The 19717-nt window shown below is 40.5% G+C and overlaps 1 protein-coding gene across 2 annotated transcripts in view; it reads right to left on the reverse strand.

The window, feature by feature from the left end:
- Positions 1-19717, reverse strand: part of KIAA1328 (KIAA1328 ortholog) — a 348132-nt gene that overhangs the window by 128619 nt on the left and 199796 nt on the right. For both annotated transcript variants that reach the window (XM_017344119.3, XM_002713504.5), the window contains exon 7: positions 1868-2538. In XM_017344119.3, the coding sequence (XP_017199608.3) occupies positions 1868-2538 (671 nt within the window). The remainder of the gene's footprint in view (positions 1-1867; positions 2539-19717) is intronic.

Consider the following 19717-nt stretch of genomic DNA (forward strand, 5'->3'; position numbering starts at 1 on the left):
CATCTAATAAACGTTCATTAGATGAACTTCTCAGGAGAGTCTCTGGTATTGGAGGCTTTGAGAGGCGGGCCACAAAAATGAAGCAACAGCTCAGCCTTTGGTGGCAATCTTATTGTAAGAGCTTTCATTTTTACTTACTTTAAAAGCCTTGAGGGCCGGCATTGTGGTGCAGTGGGCTAAGCTACCATCTAGGACACTGGATACTATATCAGAGCACTGGTTGGAGTCCTGGTAGCCCTTTCTCTGATGGAGCTCCCTGCTAATGAGCCTGAGAAAGTAGCAGAAGATGGCCCAAGTGCTTGGACCCCTGTACCCATGTTGGAGTCCAGATGAGTTCCTGGCTCCTGGCTTCAGCCTGGCCCAGCCCTGACCATCACAGTCATTTGGGCAGCGAATCAGTGAATCAGCCATTTGGGATGGAAGGTCTTTCTTTCTCTCTTTTCCCCACCTCTCACCTGCCTCCATCACTCTGTCTTTCAAATAAATAAAATAAATCATAAAAAATAAGCCTCAGCCAGTGCTGTGGCTCACTAGGCTAATCCTCCGCCTTGCGGCGCCGGCACACCGGGTTCTAGTCCGGGTCAGGGCGCCGGATTCTGTCCCGGTTGCCCCTCTTCCAGGCCAGCTCTCTGCTGTGGCCCGGGGGGTGCAGTGGAGGATGGCCCAAGTGCTTGGGCCCTGCACCCCATGGGAGACCAGGAGAAGCACCTGGCTCCTGCCTTCGGATTCAGATCTGTGGCGGCCATTGGAGGGTGAACCAATGGCAAAAGGAAGACCTTTCTCTCTGTCTCTCTCTCTCTCACTGTCCACTCTGCCTGTCAAAAAAAAAAAAAAAAAAAAAAGCCTCAAGGTTTCAACAAATAGGACTATCTGACCATGAAGGAAGAAAAAGACTTCTAATGCCAAAAAAAAAAAGGAGGTGTACACTGAGGGAATGATGTCAAGATGGAAATTTCAAAGGATTACAATTGTAAAAATATTGGACAGAAACTATAGTGAAAGACAGCTGCCTCCAACAAGTAGTAGAGAATAAGTGAACACTATTGTGTCTATGTGGGACACATGTGCCTGAAAAGAACACGTACAAAGAGGAAACAGCAAGTTTGATGTAGGAAAGAATTGTAAGCATATATAAACTTCCTTATGGCAACTTGTACTTGATTATTTTGTTAAAGATAGAAACACCACGTTTTATTGTGTTTTAAATATAATTGTGTATGACTTGTTAATTTTTCTTGAAGAAGACAGCAAACTTTATGGCTCTGCATGCAAAACTATGTAATATCAAAATAGCAATATCACTTTGATACACTGTCCTTGGGGAAAAATTGTTAAGGGAAGAACAGTCTCAATGTGGATAAGTTTGTAAGAATTGGTTATTAAGACAGGTTATGCTTCATGATCAGAAAAGATTGAATTTAGAAGCCTCCCATCATCTGTTATATTATATATTATGGGGGCTAGACATAAATGTGGAATGATGACAGTTAATCACACTTCTTCACATTCTGATTCTACAACCAAAATTTTCAAGCTTTTACTTAATGCCTTAATATTCTCAACAATGACACCAAACAGAAAAGGATGTAAAATCATTTGAAAATATTTTTTTTGGAATACAGCAAAATTACACTGGACAGCTCAGAAGTAGATATTCTAAGCTAACATGTTGGAAGACATGGTAATCTTTCAAGTCTTCCATAAAAGACAGGGAATATACTTCGTAGTAGTCATGGATGGTATGCACTTTGAGCAAGCCAAGATATGAGAAACCTCTATTGCTCCATGTCTGCTAGAGTAACACACAAGCCATTTTACACTGTGTTCTCCAAACCACAGGCACGGTTGAAAGAACAAGGGGACTCACCAGTTGTAATCGAGTCGAGATTGGTGAAGCTGCTGTTGTTTTAGGAGCAGCTTTGTCTCTTGCTGGGCCAGCAGCTGCTGAAGGCGTTCCTTTTCAATTTCCAGTTCCATTTTCTGAAGCATCAGCTGGTGTCTTCTATCTTCTGAGAGTTGCTTTTTGACATCAGTCTCACTGGACTGTTGTGCCCCTCTGCCATGCATAAGAGATGTCCAAGAAAGCCCACAATAACTGCATGATTCCTGATGTGTCTTGGAATATTGAGGGGACATGTTTGTAAAATGGTTCTCATGAACACAGTCTGCATTTTCACAAAGTCTCCGATTACAACACTGACTCAATGCAGTACGCTTAAGGTGTGGACATTCCTGCATCCTCAATTCTTCTGGAGCAGCTTTGTCTGTTAGTGCTGTATCCACTGATTTTCTCCCTGGGGATTCATAATTACATGTTCTGGTCTCTGGTGGTACCCTCTCTAGACTCTCTTTGGGATGATGAAGAATTGGTTTCAAAGAGTTATTCCTAAACTCCATCAAGGATTCTGAAGCTGAGGCCTGGTTTGCAGACTTAGGTCTTTGCTTGGCTTGATAGTAGGCTTGTGGTTTGGCTACACTCAAGTAGGAACCATCTAGTTCTATAGATGAAGACCGGAGAGTGCTTTTCTTATTGGGCCTCTGAAAAGAAAAACAGGATCACTTGTTAAATTAGAATACAATGAAACAAGTATTTCTTTTGGCTTTTCAGAAATCAATGGTTTATGGGTACCAAAACAAAGCCATTTTGTCTTTCTTGAATATTAAATGACAGCATTCACAAAGCTAAAGACTTGCCACAAAATGGCATACATTTTCAAGCAATCTACATTTCAGTAAATCTCTATATAACAATGAGACAAAGTGTTGCTACATGCTGCTTCAGCAAAATCTTTGATATTTTCAGGATTGCAAATGAGGGTTCCATAAAAGCAACTTTGAGAAAAGGCAGAATAAAGGTTAACATAGTGTTTACTTTTAAAGATTTAATTAAAACACATGAAGCCCCCTTAAGTACTCTCATTACCCATTATAGAGAATGAAATTGGATATAAAACATTTTACCTTATACTGAAAGGTATGTTACTACTAGAAATTTAATAAGTTTTTAACAAATATCTTTATGGGACACAGATAAAACCAACCATTTTCAACCAAATATAATGTTAATCAAGAGTAGCTATTTAAATACAAAACATCCTTAATTTCTGTAATATTTCAGTTAAGTTATTCAAGTGACTATGGTTGGAAAGAATGCTGGCAGAAACAAGACAGTTGTAAATTACCTCTGACAGGTAATAGCAAGTGAGTTTTTCTAACATTTTAGCCATAAGCCTGTTCTATCAGTGAGAGGAAAACTTAGCCTGTACCAATGATTCTCAAACTTTTAGTGTCTATCAGAATCATCTGGAAGGCTTGTTAAACATGAAACTCTGACATCATCCTCAGAGTTTCTACCACTCGCTCTCTAGGGCAGAACAGAGAATTTGCATTTCTAACAAATTCCCAGGTGATGCTGATGTTGCTGATCTGGGACTACATTTTGAAAACCACTGGTTTATGCCACGGAACATCTCCATCTGCCTCACTATTGACCTTGGTCTTGAAAGGCTGAATTGTTATAGTTAGCTCTGAGTTTCTTTGATTTAGTACAACATATTAGCAGCTCTTCTTCATGTTTCAGAAACATGGTGTATTCAAATTCAAGCTTGTTATCCAATTGTAAATATTCTTGCTTAATGCAAATGTTTAGTGTGTTACAGATGAGCACCTTGCTCAGGAAAGTTAACACTTGATTATTGAAATAATAATGAAAGAAATTAATGTGGAAGAAAGAGTCCATACACTACTGGATTTAGGGGGGGTGAAGAGAGATACAACTCAGTAAGTGAATCCAGATTCTGGATTTATTGATCAGATTCTAGATTCAATGATCAGATTCTGCCTCAAGGATATATAAATGGCCCTTCAGTTTAAATATAACTACTTAATTAGCAAGATAGGCTGTCCAAAGATAGATATGTTATCCCTAACAGCTGTTAACTCTTTTGGGCTGTCAGAGAATATCCTTTAATACCAAAGCTGAATGGACAAATCATCTACCTCTGAAGAGACACTATTTTCTTTTTTTTTTTAATTTTATTTATTTATTTGAGAGGTAGAATTACAGAGAGTGAGAGAGAGAGAGAGACAGAGAGAAAGGTCTTCCTTCCATTGGTTCACTCCCCAAATGGCTGCAACAGCCAGAGCTGTGCCGATCTGAAGCCAGGAGCCAGGTGCTTCCTCCTGGTCTCCCATGTGGGAGCAGGCCCAAGCACTTGGCCATCCTCCACTGCCCTTCCAGGCCACAGCAGAGAGCTGGAATGGAAGAGGAGCAGCTGGGACTAGAACCCAGCGCCCATATGGGATGCCGGTACCACAGGCAGAGGATTAGCCTAGTGTGGCACAGCACCGGCCCCTGAAGAGACACTGTTTTCTAACCTGGACTCAGTCTTTACTGAAAGATGAAGACAAGAGGAAGACATTAAGATATAAAGAACAAGTCAAACTTCTGAAGGGTCGCTGACAGCTTCCACTCTCATATTCTACTTCCTCAGGTGTTCATTCAAAGACTACTTACACTAACTCTTTACTTCCTTGCCATTTTCTATCTCTATCCAAGCAATCCAGAAAGCCTTCTGGGTAATTGCATAATATTAACCAGACAAGCAAAAATCTTTCTTACTCATCTATCTAAGCTCAATTAAATAATCTTTCACTTTTCAAGGAGAGTAGTATATAGACTAAGATAAGCTTATTTGATCAAGTCTATAAGACAAATATGACTTCTTCAGTAAAAGAATATACAAAAGAATATACTTATATATCATTTTTAAAAGTTCTATTTATCTGAAAGGTAGTGTCAGAATGACACAGAGAGAAAGAGAGAGAGAGAGAGAGAGAGAGAGAGAGAGAGAGAGAGAGAGACAGATCTCCTTCCATCCACTGGTTCATTCCCCCAATACCCAAAACAGCTGGGTCTGGATCAGGAGGAAGCCAGGAGTTCCATCCAGGTCTCCCATGTGGGTGGAAGACACCTAAGTACTTGGGCCATCACCTGCTGCCTTCTCAGGCGTGTTAGGAGGAAGCTGGATCAGGATCAGAGTAGCCAGGGCTTGAATGAGGCACTCTTTTATGGGATGTGGGCATTCCAAGCAGCAGCTTAACCCACTGTGCCATGATGGCCACCCCACTGTTTTCTATCGCTGCTATAACAAATTATCACAACCTTTGTGTTTGAAAATAATACAAGTTTATTATTCTCATCCAGTCCTGGAGGTCAGACATTAGAAATCAGTTTCACTTGACTGAAGTCAAGCTGTTGGCAGGGCTGAGTCCTTTTCTTTTCTTTTCTTTTTTTTTTTTTTTTAAAGACTTAGTTTTGGGGCCAGCACTGTGGCTGGCTAAGCCTCTGCTTGAGGCGCTGTCTTCCCTTTTGGGCACTGGTTTGTGTCCCAGCTGCTCCTTTTCTAATTCAGCTCTCTGCTTATGGTTTGGGAAACCAGTGCAAGATGGCCCAAGTTCTTAGGCCTCTGCACCTGCATGGGAGACCTGGAAGAAGCTTATGGTTCCTGGCTTCAGATTGGCCTAGCTCCAGCCATTGCAGTTATCTCAGGAGTGAACCAGTGGATAAAAGACCTTTCTCTCTGTCTCTCTCTAACTTTACTTCTCAAATAAATAAATAAATAAAATATTTTTATTAAAAAAGCCACCTCTTTCTAAAAAAAGAGACTTATTTTCTTTATTCGAATGCAGAGTTACAGAGAGGGAGAGACAGAGAGAAAGAACTTCCATATGTTGGTTCACTTCCCAAATGGCTGCAACAGCCAGGGCTAGGCTAGACTGAAGTCAAGAAGCAGGAGCCAGGATATTCTTTCAGGTCTTCCATGTGGGTGCAGGGGCTCAAGAACTTGAGCCATCTTCTGCTGCTTTCCCAGGTGCATTAGCAGGGAACTGGATTGGAAGAGGAGCATCCAGGACTGGAACCAATGCCCATAAGAGATGTTGGCATTGCAGGCAGTGGCTTTAACCCACTGTGTGGCAATGCTGGCCTCACATCTGAGTCTTTTGGGGGACTTAAAAGTGGGACTCAGTTTCTTTGCTTTTTCAACTTCTTTTTTTTTATTTATTTTTATTTTTATTTTTATTTTTTTTGACAGGCAGAGTGGACAGTGAGAGAGAGAGACAGAGAGAAAGGTCTTCCTTTGCCGTTGGTTCACCCTCCAATGGCCGCCGCGGCCGGCGCGCTGCGGCCGGCGCACCGCGCTGATCCGATGGCAGGAGCCAGGAGTCAGGTGCTTTTCCTGGTCTCCCATGGGGTGCAGGGCCCAAGCACCTGGGCCATCCTCCACTGCACTCCCGGGCCACAGCATAGGGCTGGCCTGGAAGAGGGGCAACCGGGACAGAATCCGGCGCCCCGACCGGGACTAGAACCCGGTGTGCCGGCGCCGCTAGGCGGAGGATTAGCCTAGTGAGCCGCGGCGCCGGCCTTGCTTTTTCAACTTCTATAGGCAACACAGATTCCTTGATTTGTAGCCTTACCTACACTTTTTTAAAAAATTTATTTATTAAGGAATACAAACTTCAGAAGTACAAATTTAGGAATATAGTTATTCTTCCCACCATACCTGCCTTCCCACCCACACTCCTATCCCTCCTCCTCCTGCATCCTCCTCCTTCCTTCCAGTCCCATTCTCAATTAAGATTCATTTTCGAATGACTTTGTACACAGAAGACCAACTCTATACTAAGTAGATTTCAACCATTTGCACACACCCACCCACCCACACACAAAGCTGTTTGAGAACTAGTTTTACAGTTAACTCTGATAATACAACTCTTTCCTCTACTTTTGAAGTCTTTCACTCCAACTTCAGTTTCAATCATCATATTGCCTTCTCCTTTGACTCCTCCTGTCTCCCTGTCATAATGAATGTTTTGATTATATGGGGCTACTCTGTTAAGCCAGGATAATCTCCTCATCCCAAAATCCTTAACTCAATCACATCTGCAGGGTCTCTTTTTTTTTTTTTTTTTTTTTGACAGGCAGAGTGGACAGTGAGAGAGAGAGACAGAGAGAGAAAGGTCTTCCTTTGCCGTTGGATCACCCTCCAATGGCCGCCGCTGCAGCCGGCGCACCGCGCTGATCCGATGGCAGGAGCCAGGATCCAGGTGCTTTTCCTGGTCTCCCATGGGGTGCAGGGCCCAAGCACCTGGTGCAGGGTCTCTTAACAAAACCTCTTGGGCCATCTAAGTTGACACCCACAGGTTCTACACTTCTTCAAATGGTACTCATTGTTAAATAATTCACAACTGTCATGTACCTGGACTATTCCTAAATTTTGAGGTGATATTCACAGGTTCTAAGACTAGGACACAGACATGTATGTACTTTTGTGGCCATTATCCGATCTACTGCAACATTTTAAAAATAAGTGCTAATATGGCCAGTGCCGCAGCTCACTTGGCTAATCCTCCACCTGTGGCGCTGGCACCCCGGGTTCTAGTCCCAGTTGGGGCGCCGGATTCTGTCCCGGTTTCTCCTCTTCCAGTCCAGCTCTCTGCTGTGGCCTGGAAGGGCAGTGGAGGATGGCCCAAGTGCTTGGGCTCTGCACCTGCATGGGAGACCAGGAGGAAGCACCTGGCTCCTGGCCTCGGATTGGCGCAGCTCAGGCCGCAGTGCGCCAGCTGTAGCAGCCATTTGGGGGGTGAACCAACGGAAAGGAAGACCTTTCTCTCTGTCTCTCTCTGTCTCACTGTCTAACTGTCTAACTCTGCCTGTCAAAAAAGAAAAGACAAAAAAGTGCTAATTTATAAATAATTTATATAGTTATCAAGAGACACAGAATAGATGAATTTATTGAAATCCCTAGCAGAAGAGGAAAAAATTCCCCAATTTACTTTGCAGTACCTAAAACTGTTAGCTTGACGGGTAAAAAGTGTAAACTAACAGAGATACACAGTAATACCATGCTTCCTATCCTTAATAAAAGAGGGCTTTTACAGTGAGTCTTGAGATTTTATTTGAGTTTCTAAAGCAATGCTAAAAGATTTAATTTAAATGAGAAGGAGTCACATGTGGAGAGAAGGCTTGGCCCTCTTCAAAGAAGAGGTGCAATCCTTTATAGTAAGCAGATGACAAGTTACAGAAAATGAAATAGTCTTAGGCAAAATTTTCTAATAATCTATCTTATAGAAATTATTGTTATTTTATGCTTAAAGGGAGGCTTAGTCCACATTAATCTCTTCCACTCTGAACTTTTGTAGTATTTAGTGTCAACACAAATATTTAACATTCATCATTTGCTACTTTGTAAAGTATCTTTTTATAAAATTACTGTACTTCGAAAATGATAGCTAAATTTGTAAAAGGTTCAGAAACTCAACTCAGTCATTTTTATGTCATTATATATTCTAATCCATGAGTTAACACATAATGATAGAAAACATGTATGATTACTCTATATTCTCGTTTTTGTTCCATAAATCATTTCCATTTGTACATTTTTAGGTACGGATGTATTCTACACTTCCTCAAATGGTACTGATTGTTAAATAATTCACAACTGGCAAGTATTTGGAAAATTTTCTAAATTTTGAGATGTAGTGAAGTGGAGTTATTTTGACACATGCTTTATTCAAAGAGAACATTGCTTTGTCAATCATATGCTGGGTGGCTGTGCATGTTTGGTATGCAGAATTCTACAATGGTTCCCAGGATTCCCACCCTTCTGGTGTATATATCTTCTAAGATTGTCCCCTCTTGAGTATGGGTAGGACCTGTGAATGTTATATTACATGGCAAAAGACTTTTCAGATGTAACTAAAATTCCTAATCAGTTGACTTTGAATTAATAAATAGGATGATTATCTTAGGTATACCTGACCTAACCAGGTAAGCCCTTTAAAGAAGGTCTGATCCACCTCCAAGCACTTCCACAAGGTCACAGATTCTCCTGTTGGACCTGAAGAAATAAATTGCCATATTGTGAGTGGGCCAGTGGAGGGGGTCATGTGGCAAGGACTTCTGGAGCAGAAGGCAGTATATCTGCCAATAGGTAGTAAGTAAACTGGGCAACCATCATACAGACACAAGAAACTAACTTCTGACAATATCTGTCTGAACTTGGAACAGACCCTTGAGTTCCAGGTAAGAATGCAGCTTGACACTTCAATTGCAGTATTGCTAAAACCCTGGGCAGAAACGGCCTGGAAAAAGCAGTGGAAGACTATCCAAGGGTCTGGGCTCCTGCCACCCATGTAGGAAACCTGGATGAAGCTCATGGTTCCTGGCTTCAGCCCGGCCCAGCCCTGGCGGTTGCAGCCATCTGGGGAGTGAACCAGTGGAACGACAATCTCTCTCTCTCTCTCTCTCTCTCTCTCTCTCTCTCTCTCCTTCTTTTTCAAACTAATAAATACATCTTAACAACAACAAAAAAATAAATTTAAAAAGACAAAATACCCTCAGTAGTCAACTCAACCAAGTTATGCCTAGACTCATGATTCACAGAAACTGAGATAACAACTGTGTGTTGTTTTAAACGGCTCTGACATGGTGATTTGTTACACATCAATGGAAAACCAATGCAAGACATATTTGACTTGCCTAAGTATTTAAGTTCCTTATCAATAATACAGGGATTAAACACAGCATCTGTCTCAAAACTGAGTGTGCTGATGAGAAAGATGGACAGTTATCAAGGGTGCTAATTTGTAAGGGTCCAATTCACAAAAGCAAAACAGATGAAAACAACTATATTTACTCAAACGTCTCTCTCTCTCTCTCTCTCTTTTTTTTTTTTTTTTGACAGGCAGAGTGGACAGTGAGAGAGAGAGACAGAGAGAAAGGTGTTCCTTTGTGCCGTTGGTTCACCCTCCAATGGCCGCTGCGGCCAGCACACTGCGCTGATCCGATGGCAGGAGCCAGGCACTTATCCTGGTCTCCCATGGGGTGCAGGGCCCAAGTACCTGGGCCATCCTCCACTGCACTCCCGGGCCACAGGAGAGAGCTGGCCTGGAAGAGGGGCAACCGGGACAGAATCCAGCGCCCTGACCGGGACTAGAACCCGGTGTGCTGGCGCCGCAAGGCGGAGGATTAGCCTAGTGAGCCGTGGCGCCGGTATCAAACTTCTCTCAAGGAGAACGTGTGTGTGTGTGTGTGTGTGTATGAGAGAGAGAAAGAGAGATCTCCAAAGGGTATGTTCAATTATAATAGATTATCTCTAACAGTTGTCTGAAGCCAGTAGGTTAAGTTAACTTCCTTTACTTTGCTTAGTTTCAAGTCAGTCTAGATTGAATTACTTGAGATAATAGAGAGGTTCTTCATCATTTTCTTTCATACAAAAGATATCAGCCTTACACCAATGTCCTGCACTGGCTCTTAGGACAATTAGGACAATTTTGATTATTAAAAAGCTAAGTCATGAGGGGGCGGAGCCAAGATGGCAGAATAGTGAGGGTGCGCACCGATAGTCCGGGAAAATTTAGTTTAATAAAAGGGGAGTTACGGTAGCCTCAGAAAAAGAACCAGGAAAATATTGCAGAGGAAACTCTCCTGGATTGAGTGGCTGTGAATCGGAGGACCTACTAGGAGAACAAGGTCGCCCACTGCACGGAAGCCGAGCCACGGGAGCCGCAGGAGCGCAGGGTCTGCGCGCCAGTGCAGGAAGGGGAGTGCATGTCACACAGACGCCAGCGGGGAGAGTTGGGACGTCCAGGGCTCCGAGTCCACATATCGGCGCTGGAAGGGGAGGTGAGCTCAATAACCTGAGACATTGGCGGGGAAACGGGGGTCAGAATCTACAGGGGAGCCGGAAAGTGCAGCAGACTCACTACTGGAAAGAAGGAAAAAAAAAGCTTGGGGGTTTCTCTCTCCGCCAACCTTGCAAAGGTTGCAAGGCTGCAAGGCTTGAGTTTGCAAGAGACAAAGAGCAGGCCCCCTCTCTGGATTTACATAACAACAGGGGAGAGCTAAGGAACTGAGTCACTACAATTCAGTAGCCTAGGCATCCCAGGGGGAGTCCAGAGGAGAAACGGAGCCTACACAGACTCTTTGGGTAGAAGCCAGAGACTGGAAGCTAAATACCATCAATTCTGCACAGCCGTGCCGTGCGGTATTACTTACCCCCTAAATAAATAAAATAAATAAATAAAAAGAGAGAGATTTACCACGCATAACCTGAGGGTATCACCTTTGCACACCTGTAACCAGGAAGAACCAAGCAGAGATCTCAGGCCACACCCATCTCAAGCCTCCAAGGCTCCTCCAACAGCAGGCAGTCCACTTAACACGGACATAGTATAAAATAAAAAAAAATTTAAAAAAATGCACAGTGACGAAAGAAGAATTAACTATGCAAGCAACAAACGCAGAAATCGAGGGAACACGATCAACGATGACACTATGATGCCTCCAAATAAGCAAAACACCCCAAGCCAAGATTATGAAGACGATGAGATAGAGGAAATGCAAGATACGGATTTCAAAAAATTTATGATAAGATCATTTAGAAGTTTTCAAAAGCAAATCCTTGAACTACAGAAATCCTTATTGGACAGGATTGAAAATCTCTCTCGTGAAAATGAAATTTTAAGGAAGAATCAAAATGAAATGCAGAAACTAGTAGAACAGGAAAGTGTGATAGTGAAGAGAAATCAAAATGAAATGAAGAGCTCAATAGATCAAATGACAAACACACTAGAAAGCCTTAAAAACAGAATGGGTGAAGCAGAAGAGAGAATATCGGACTTAGAAGACAGAGCACAGGAAAACATACAGTCAAACCAAAGAAAAGAAGAGGAAATTAGAAATCTAAAAAATATTGTTGGGAATCTACAGGATACTATTAAAAAACCCAACATTCGGGTTCTAGGAGTTCCTGAAGGCATGGAGAGAGAGAAAGGATTAGAAGGCCTTTTTAGTGAGATACTAGCAGAGAACTTTCCAGGTTTGGAGAAGGACAAAGACATCCTAGTACAGGAAGCTCATAGAACCCCCAATAAACATGACCAAAAGAGATCCTCACCATGACACGTGGTAATTAAACTCACCACAGTGAAACATTAAGAAAAGATCCTAAAATGTGCAAGAGAGAAACGTCAGATTACTCTCAGAGGATCTCCAATCAGACTCACAGCTGACTTCTCATCAGAAACACTACAGGCTAGGAGGGAATGGTGAGACATAGCACAGGTACTAAGAGAGAAAAATTGCCAGCCCAGAATATTATATCCTGCCAAGCTCTCATTTGTGAATGAAGGTGAAATAAAGACCTTTCATGGCAAACAGAAATTGAAAGACTTTGTGGCCACTCCTCTGGCCCTGCAAAAGATACTTAAAGATGTGCTACACTCAGAAACACAGAAACACGGCCATCAATATGAAAGAAGGTAAAGGAAGAACACCTACCAGTAAAAGAGCATGGGAAGCTCAAAGCTTATACTAGAAAATATCTCCGGGAAAATGGCAGGGCAAAGTCACTACGTATCAATAGTCACATTAAACATTAATGGTCTGAATTCTACACTTAAAAGACACCAAAAAGGAAGTGAAATGGACACTATGAGAAACGGTGACTTGATCAGCATAGCCCTGACTGTTAATGAACAACTTAATACATTGTCCCTCTTAGTATTTTTTTTGTCTGTTCTACTTAATATGACTGGTTTAATTCTGTAATTATCACACAGTTATTCTTAAGTGTTGAAAATTAACTGAAATGTGATCCCTGTTAAACATAAGAGTGGGAATAAGAGAGGGAAGAGATGTATAATTTGGGACATGCTCAAGCTGACTTGCTCCAAATGGTAGAGTTAGAAACATACCAGAGGATTCCAACTCAATCCCATCAAGGTGGCATGTACCAATGCCATCTCACTAGTCCAAGTGATCAATTTCAGTTCACAATTGATCATAATGAAAGGACTAAGAGTCAAAGGGAGCACATAAACAAGTCTAGTACCTGCTAACACTAACCGATAGAATAAATAAAGGGGAGAGTGATCCAACATGGGAAGCGAGATACTCAGCAGACTCATAGAATGGCAGATGTCCTAAATAGCACTCTGGCCTCAGAATCAGCCCTAAAGCCATTCGGATCTGGCTGAAAAGCCCATGAGAGTATTTCAGGCATGGAAAGCCAAGACACTCTGGCAAAAAGATCTCTGTGAGTGAGATCCCAGTGGAAAGAACAGGTCTTCAAAGAAGGAGGTACCTTTCTCTGAAGGGAGAAGAGAACCTCCACTTTGACTATGACCTTGTCTAAACAAGATAAGAGTCGGAGAACTCAGAGGGCTTCCATAGCCTTGGAAACTCATGACTGGAGCATAGGGAGATTACTGATGCCATAGACAGGAGTGTCAATTTGTAAAGTCAACAACAGGAGTCACTGTGCACTTAACTCCTCATGTAGGATCTCTGTCCTTAGTGTGCTGTACATTGAGATTTAATGCTATAACGAGTACTCAAACAGTATATTTCACTTTGTGTTTCTATGGGGGTGCAAACTGTTGAAATCTTTACTTAATGCATACTAAACTGATCTTCTGTAAAAAAAAAAAAAAAAAAGAAATTATCAATTCCCAACTTGACTCTCACTAGGATTAAACATGACAATAGGTCTGATCTGATTTCATCATCATTTAAAAAATCATCTATCATTTTTCACTTTATGTTTCTGTGTGGGAGCAAACTGTTGAAATCTTTACTTAATGTATACTAAGCTGATCTTCTGTATATTAAGATAATCGAAAATGAATCTTGATGTGAATGGAAGGGGAGAGGGAGTGGGAAAGGGGAGGGTTGCGGGTGGGAGGGACGTTATGGGGGGGAAGCCATTGTAATCCATAAGTCGTGCTTTGGAAATTTATATTCATTAAATAAAAGTTAAAAAAAATCAATTTGCTGTAAATGCAAAAAAAAAAAAAAAGCTAAGTCATATAAACTTCTTGGATCATGTCTAATATAAGTTATGATTCAAAAATCGCTTCCTATTATTTTTGCCACTGGCTTCTCTGTTTTGACAGTTTTTGAAGGCAGGGATTATGTATATATCTCTGTATGTATAACTTGGGGGATTACCCATAGTACATTCTCAAGAAGCATGAGCTGCCTGTATCAGTTTAGGGAAAATTCAAGTTGGTTTTGTGGGATCACAGTAACTAAAGAAAAAGAAATCAGAATCCATGATTAGGCTGAATCATGTGTTACTAAAAAGGAGGAAGAGAGGAGAAATACAGAACTCCCTGTTAGAGTCTGAATATAAGAAATTAAGTTAGTTTATTAGTGGAGTTGAAGACAGAGATACTGCCTCTGGGATTCATGGAAATAACAATGGGCCTGAATGAAACAGATGTGTTTTTCTTTCTAAAGCAACTACATGATTTCCATGTGATATTTACAAATATAACTTCTTAACGATGCCTTACACTACCAAAAAAAAAAAAAAAAGCCTCATAGTGCTGCCTCTAGCATTTGGGTTTAAAGTAGATTTTGCAGATAACACTAACTTAGAAACCAATAGTTTTTTTTTTTTTTCAAAAATTGAGCTATAATTTGCATTAATAATTTTTAATTGAGGCACAATTTATAATAAAATGAAAAGATCTTAAATGGACAGCTTGATGACTTTTTACACTTGGCATTTACCATCATCCAGATCAACTTATAGTACATTTCCATCACTCCAGAAAGTACCTTTTTTAGTTAATCCCACCTCCTCAAACTCCCAGGGATAGCACCATTCTGATTTCTTTGACAATAGATTTGTTTTGCCTCTGTTTAATTTCATATAAACAGAATCATGGAGTATGCTATTCTTTTTGTGCCTGGCTTCTATAGCTCAACATAATTTTTGAGCTTCTTTGATGGTGTGTGTCTCAATACTTCATTCTTTTTTAAAAATCATTGAATAGTACATCATTGTATGAATATATTACAGTTTGCTCATTTATTCTCTTATTTATGTATATTAGTTTTTCACTTTAAGGCCATTATAAATAAATCTGCTATCAATATTATTATAGTTTCTATGTTGTTAGACATGTATTTATATCCCTTGGCTGCAGGGTAGGTATTTGTTTAACTTTATTGGAAATTAACAATAAGTTTTCCAACAGATTCAATCTATTTTAAATCTGATCAGCAAAGCATAAGAGTCCCAACTGTTCTGCATTCACACTAACACTTGGTAGTGTGTTTTAATTTTCAGCCAATCTTGGGTGTATCTAGTAAAACCTCACTGTGGTCTTTGCATTTCTTTGATATGTAATTATATTAAACAACTTTTCTTACATATTTGGTCATCTGGATATATTTTTTTAAGTACCTGCTGAAACCAAGACTTTTAAATCATTCAAATTAATTTTTTAAAAAGATTTATTCTATGTATATATGAGAGAGTGAGAGTGAGAGAGAAAGAGAGAGATAGAGGGGGAGAGAGAGAGAGAGAGAGAGAGAGAAGGGCAGAGACAGAGAGATATATCTTCTGTGTGCTGGTCATTCCCCAAATGTCTGCAATGGCCAGTGCTGGACCAGAACAAAGCCAGGAGCCAGGAGCTTGTTATGGGCCTCCCACATGGGTGCAGAGGCCCAAGGACTTGGGCCACCTTCTGCTGCTTTCCCAAGTGCATTAGCAGGGAGCTGGATTGAAAGTGGAATAGCCAGGACTCAAACAGGCACTCATATGGGATGCCAGCATTGCAGGCGGTAGCTTTACCTATTAGGCCATAACGCTGGCGCCTGAAATTAACTTTTTTTTAAAAAAAGCTTTTATTTATTGAATGCAAATTTCATAGATACAACTTTAGGAATATAGTTGTTGTTCTCCCCATACCTACCCTCCCACCCCCACTCCCATTCCACTTCCTGCTCCCTCTCCTATCCCATTCTTCATTAAGATTAATTTTTAATTTAACTTTATATACAGAAGACCAATTCTATACCAAGTAAATATTTTAGCAGTTTGCACCCACCCACACACACACAATGTATAAAGTACTGTTTGAGAACAAGTTTTGCAGTTAATTCTCGTAGTACAACTCATTAAGGACAGAGGTCCTACATGAGGAGTAAGTGCACAGTGACTGATGTTGTTGCTTTAACAATTAACACTATTATTTATGACATCAGTGATCACTCAGGGCTCTTGCCATGAGCTGCCAAGGTTATGGAAGCCTTTTGAATCCACAAACTGTCAGTATTTGGACAAGGCCATAAGCAAAGTAGAAGTTCTCTCCTCTCTTCAGAGAAAAGTACATCCTTCTTTGACAGCCCCTTCTTTCCACTGAGGTCTCACTCACAGAGATTCTTCATGTAGGATATTTTTTGTGACAGTGTTGGCTTTCCATACCTGAAATGCTCTCATGGGCTTTTCAGCCACATCCAAATGCCTTAAGGGCTAATTCTGAGATCAGAGTGCTACTAAAAGCGATTGTCATTCTATGAGTCTGGTGTGTGGACTGCTTCCCATGTTGGACATTCCCTCCTTTCTGAAGTTAACTTTAAAGGACTGAAGATGGGAATTGAAAAATGAGAGTCAAGGATGACCTTTATGCAAATTTTTTCTGATGAGAGAACTTGGCTGTAAATTGTCATCTTTACCAACCATTGAATGCTTACCATGCTCCCAGAATAATAATCTTGGCACTTAGGTTATTCTCAACACAGAGCTTACCATGTACTATGCTAAATATTTTACTATGCTAACTCAATATATTATTGTTAATAACAATTTGGTAAGAGTTTTTATAACTACCATTTTATAGAAGAGAAATGAGGTTCAATGAAACAACAGAAATCAATACTATGTGTGAGATATGGGACTATGTCTTCCTCCTAATCCTAGTCTTCCATTATTCAATATTGTTGCTTTTTAAACTTCTTTTATTTGAAATACAAAAAACATAGAAAAATATATAAGACAAATACAAATAGCTGAGTAAATAACCATAAGGAAATGTCCATATTAGCCATTAACCAAGAAATAAAATACTATTTGTATCTAGAAGACCCTTCATGACCCCATGTAATCAATATCTTCTACTTCTCCTGCCAAAGAGAATAACTTCTTTGCTTTACTCCTTTGATATTTAAAAATAAATACTAGAGTTTAGTTTTACCTGTTTATTTTTAAAGTATAAATGAAATTATGTGATACAGAAGACCAATTCTATACCAAGTAAATATTTTAGCAGTTTGCACCCACCCACACACACACAATGTATAAAGTACTGTTTGAGAACAAGTTTTGCAGTTAATTCTCGTAGCACAACTCATTAAGGACAGAGGTCCTACATGAGGAGTAAGTGCACAGTGACTGCTGTTGTTGATTTATAGTCTTTTGTGTTTTTCTTCGTTCAACCAACATTCCATTTGTGAAGTTAATCCATGCTTTTTTTTTTTTTTTTTTTTGACAGGCAGAGTTAGACAGTGAGAGACAGAGAGAAAGGTCTTCCTTCCGTTGGTTCACTCCCAAAACGGTCACTACTACCAGCGCGCTGCACTGATCCGAAGCCAGGAGCCAGGTGCTTCTCCTGGTCTCCCAACCAGGTGCAGGACCCAAGCACTTGGGCCATCCTCCACTGCACTCCTGGGCCACAGCAGAGAGCTGGACTGGAAGAGGAGAAACCAGGACAGAATCCGGCGCCCTGACCGGGACTAGAATCCGGGGTGCCGGCGCCGCAAGCAGAGGATTAGCCTGGTGAGCCGCAACGCTAGCCAATCCATGCTTTTGTAAATAGCTGTAATTTGTTCAGTTTTTACAACTATATAGCAGAGATTAGCAAACTTTATGTAAAGAGCCAGACATAAATTTTTTTTGGCTTTGAAGACCATAAGTTCTTTCTCAGTTACTCAGCTCTGCTTTTGTAGTACAAAAGTGAGAGACAATAAATGAACAAGTATAGCTGTGTTCCAGCAAAACCTTCTGTATGGCAACTGAAATTTGAATGCCATGTAATTTTCTCATTTCGTGAAATATTCTTTTTACCCCCAATATGGGTTGAGTAGGATTTCTCTCCTTAAAACTCATGAAAGGTGCTTAAGTTCTAATGTCTTAATGTTAATGGCTGCTGGATTAAGAGTGGAGATTTGATCTAATTGTAGAGTCCCGGAGGTGAGTTAGGTGGGAGGTGTTTAGGTCATTAGGGACTTGCCCTTGGAGGGTGGTTCTCCTGAGGCAGTTGGTTATTTGAGTTCAAGTTCAGCTTAACTGTTTTTTTTTTTTCTCTCTCTCTCTCCTTCCTGGTTCACCATGTAATGGTACCTCTGTACCCACCATGACCAGTCTCCACACATGCCAGTCTATGTGACTGCCTGAACCTGTACTATAACCTCCAAATTGTAAGCAGAAATTATTATTTCCAAAACCAGCTCCTCTCAAGTAGTTTAGTTAAAGCAACAAAAGGCAGACGAATACACCTCCCAACCATTTACAAATGTAAAAACAATTCTTAGCTCATGGGTTGTAAAACACCATGCAGTGGTATGGGTTTGACCAGTGGTAGTTTGTTAACTGAACTTGAGGACTACATTGAATATCCTTCAGTTAAAGAATTCAACGAATGCTAAGATACACTTGGAATCCAATATGAAAACTGAACAACATGCTTGAGGTGTGCTATTTCCAGGCTTTCTATGTAATGACAATGAGTTGGATGGAGTGCTTAATCAGAAATGATCAGAACAACTCTGGGTAGAAAAGCTTGCAGAACAATACCCTTAACAAGAAAAACAAACTGCATAAAATGTATTTGAAAAGTTTAAACACGAAAAGGATCTATAGATCACAATAAAAATGTACCGTAATCCTTACCTATTAGAAGCGATTTTTGTTAATGCAATCCTTGAATTAGTATGCTATGGATCCACAGCACAAAAGGAAGATGAGGAGAAAATGCAGGCATTTTAGGCTTATGACAGAGTTGGAGCATAATGCTTTTTTTTCCTCACATGAAAAAAAAGAACTGAGTGTTACTTTGTGAAATACCATCAACAAGTAAATAATGGTGTTTCATAACTTTCTGTAAATCATTTTTATGGTCCTCGCCAATCTCTCTGCTAGACAACTATAAGGGGAGAGGAAGACTAAACTGCAGTAATTATTTCTTACAGCAGGTTGTTATTAACTTTGGATGCTTAGGAAGTGATTATTTCCAACGCATTTATGAGTTGTTAACCACAGGATTAGTCTATAGTACTAACAGGTCTTATTAGTATTCAGCTCTCTGAAGGCAAGTAATAATTTTCCTATCCTGGCAAGCACCCTATTAACAATACTCCAAGTCCCACTGATAGCCTTATACAAATGAAAATTTCCATTTTGTAACTTCAAAATTCCCCCCTCTACTCTTTATTGTACTGCAAAGTCAGTAGTTTAAGACCTAGAGAAATACTTCTAAAGGTAACCACTGAGTGTGGGATGGGTTATTGTATTTCCCAGAGTCTTTGGAGTTCATCTGGAATAAGGTGCAGAATGGCCGGCTGCATTTTCATTACTAAGCACACACGGACCAGTTGTCAAGCAGACAGAAAATTCGCAATGCAACAGCTGCACTGAGTGCCTTGCCAAAGTCTCATCCCAAAGAAATGTTCATTTTCCCCAGTGCAATTAACTCCTATACTGGCAGATTTTGCTAGAAGATCATCAAGGTAGATTACCTTCCAGCATTATGAACTAAATACTTACAGGTGTTATATCATCAGCTATAACTTACAAACTTTTGCATTTAGCAAGACATCCAGGCAAATGAATCATCTAATTTATGAATTATTTATAAGAAATTC

The sequence above is a fragment of the Oryctolagus cuniculus genome, chromosome 10 (assembly GCF_964237555.1).
Source record: "Oryctolagus cuniculus chromosome 10, mOryCun1.1, whole genome shotgun sequence".
NCBI classification, from domain to species: Eukaryota; Metazoa; Chordata; class Mammalia; order Lagomorpha; family Leporidae; genus Oryctolagus; species Oryctolagus cuniculus.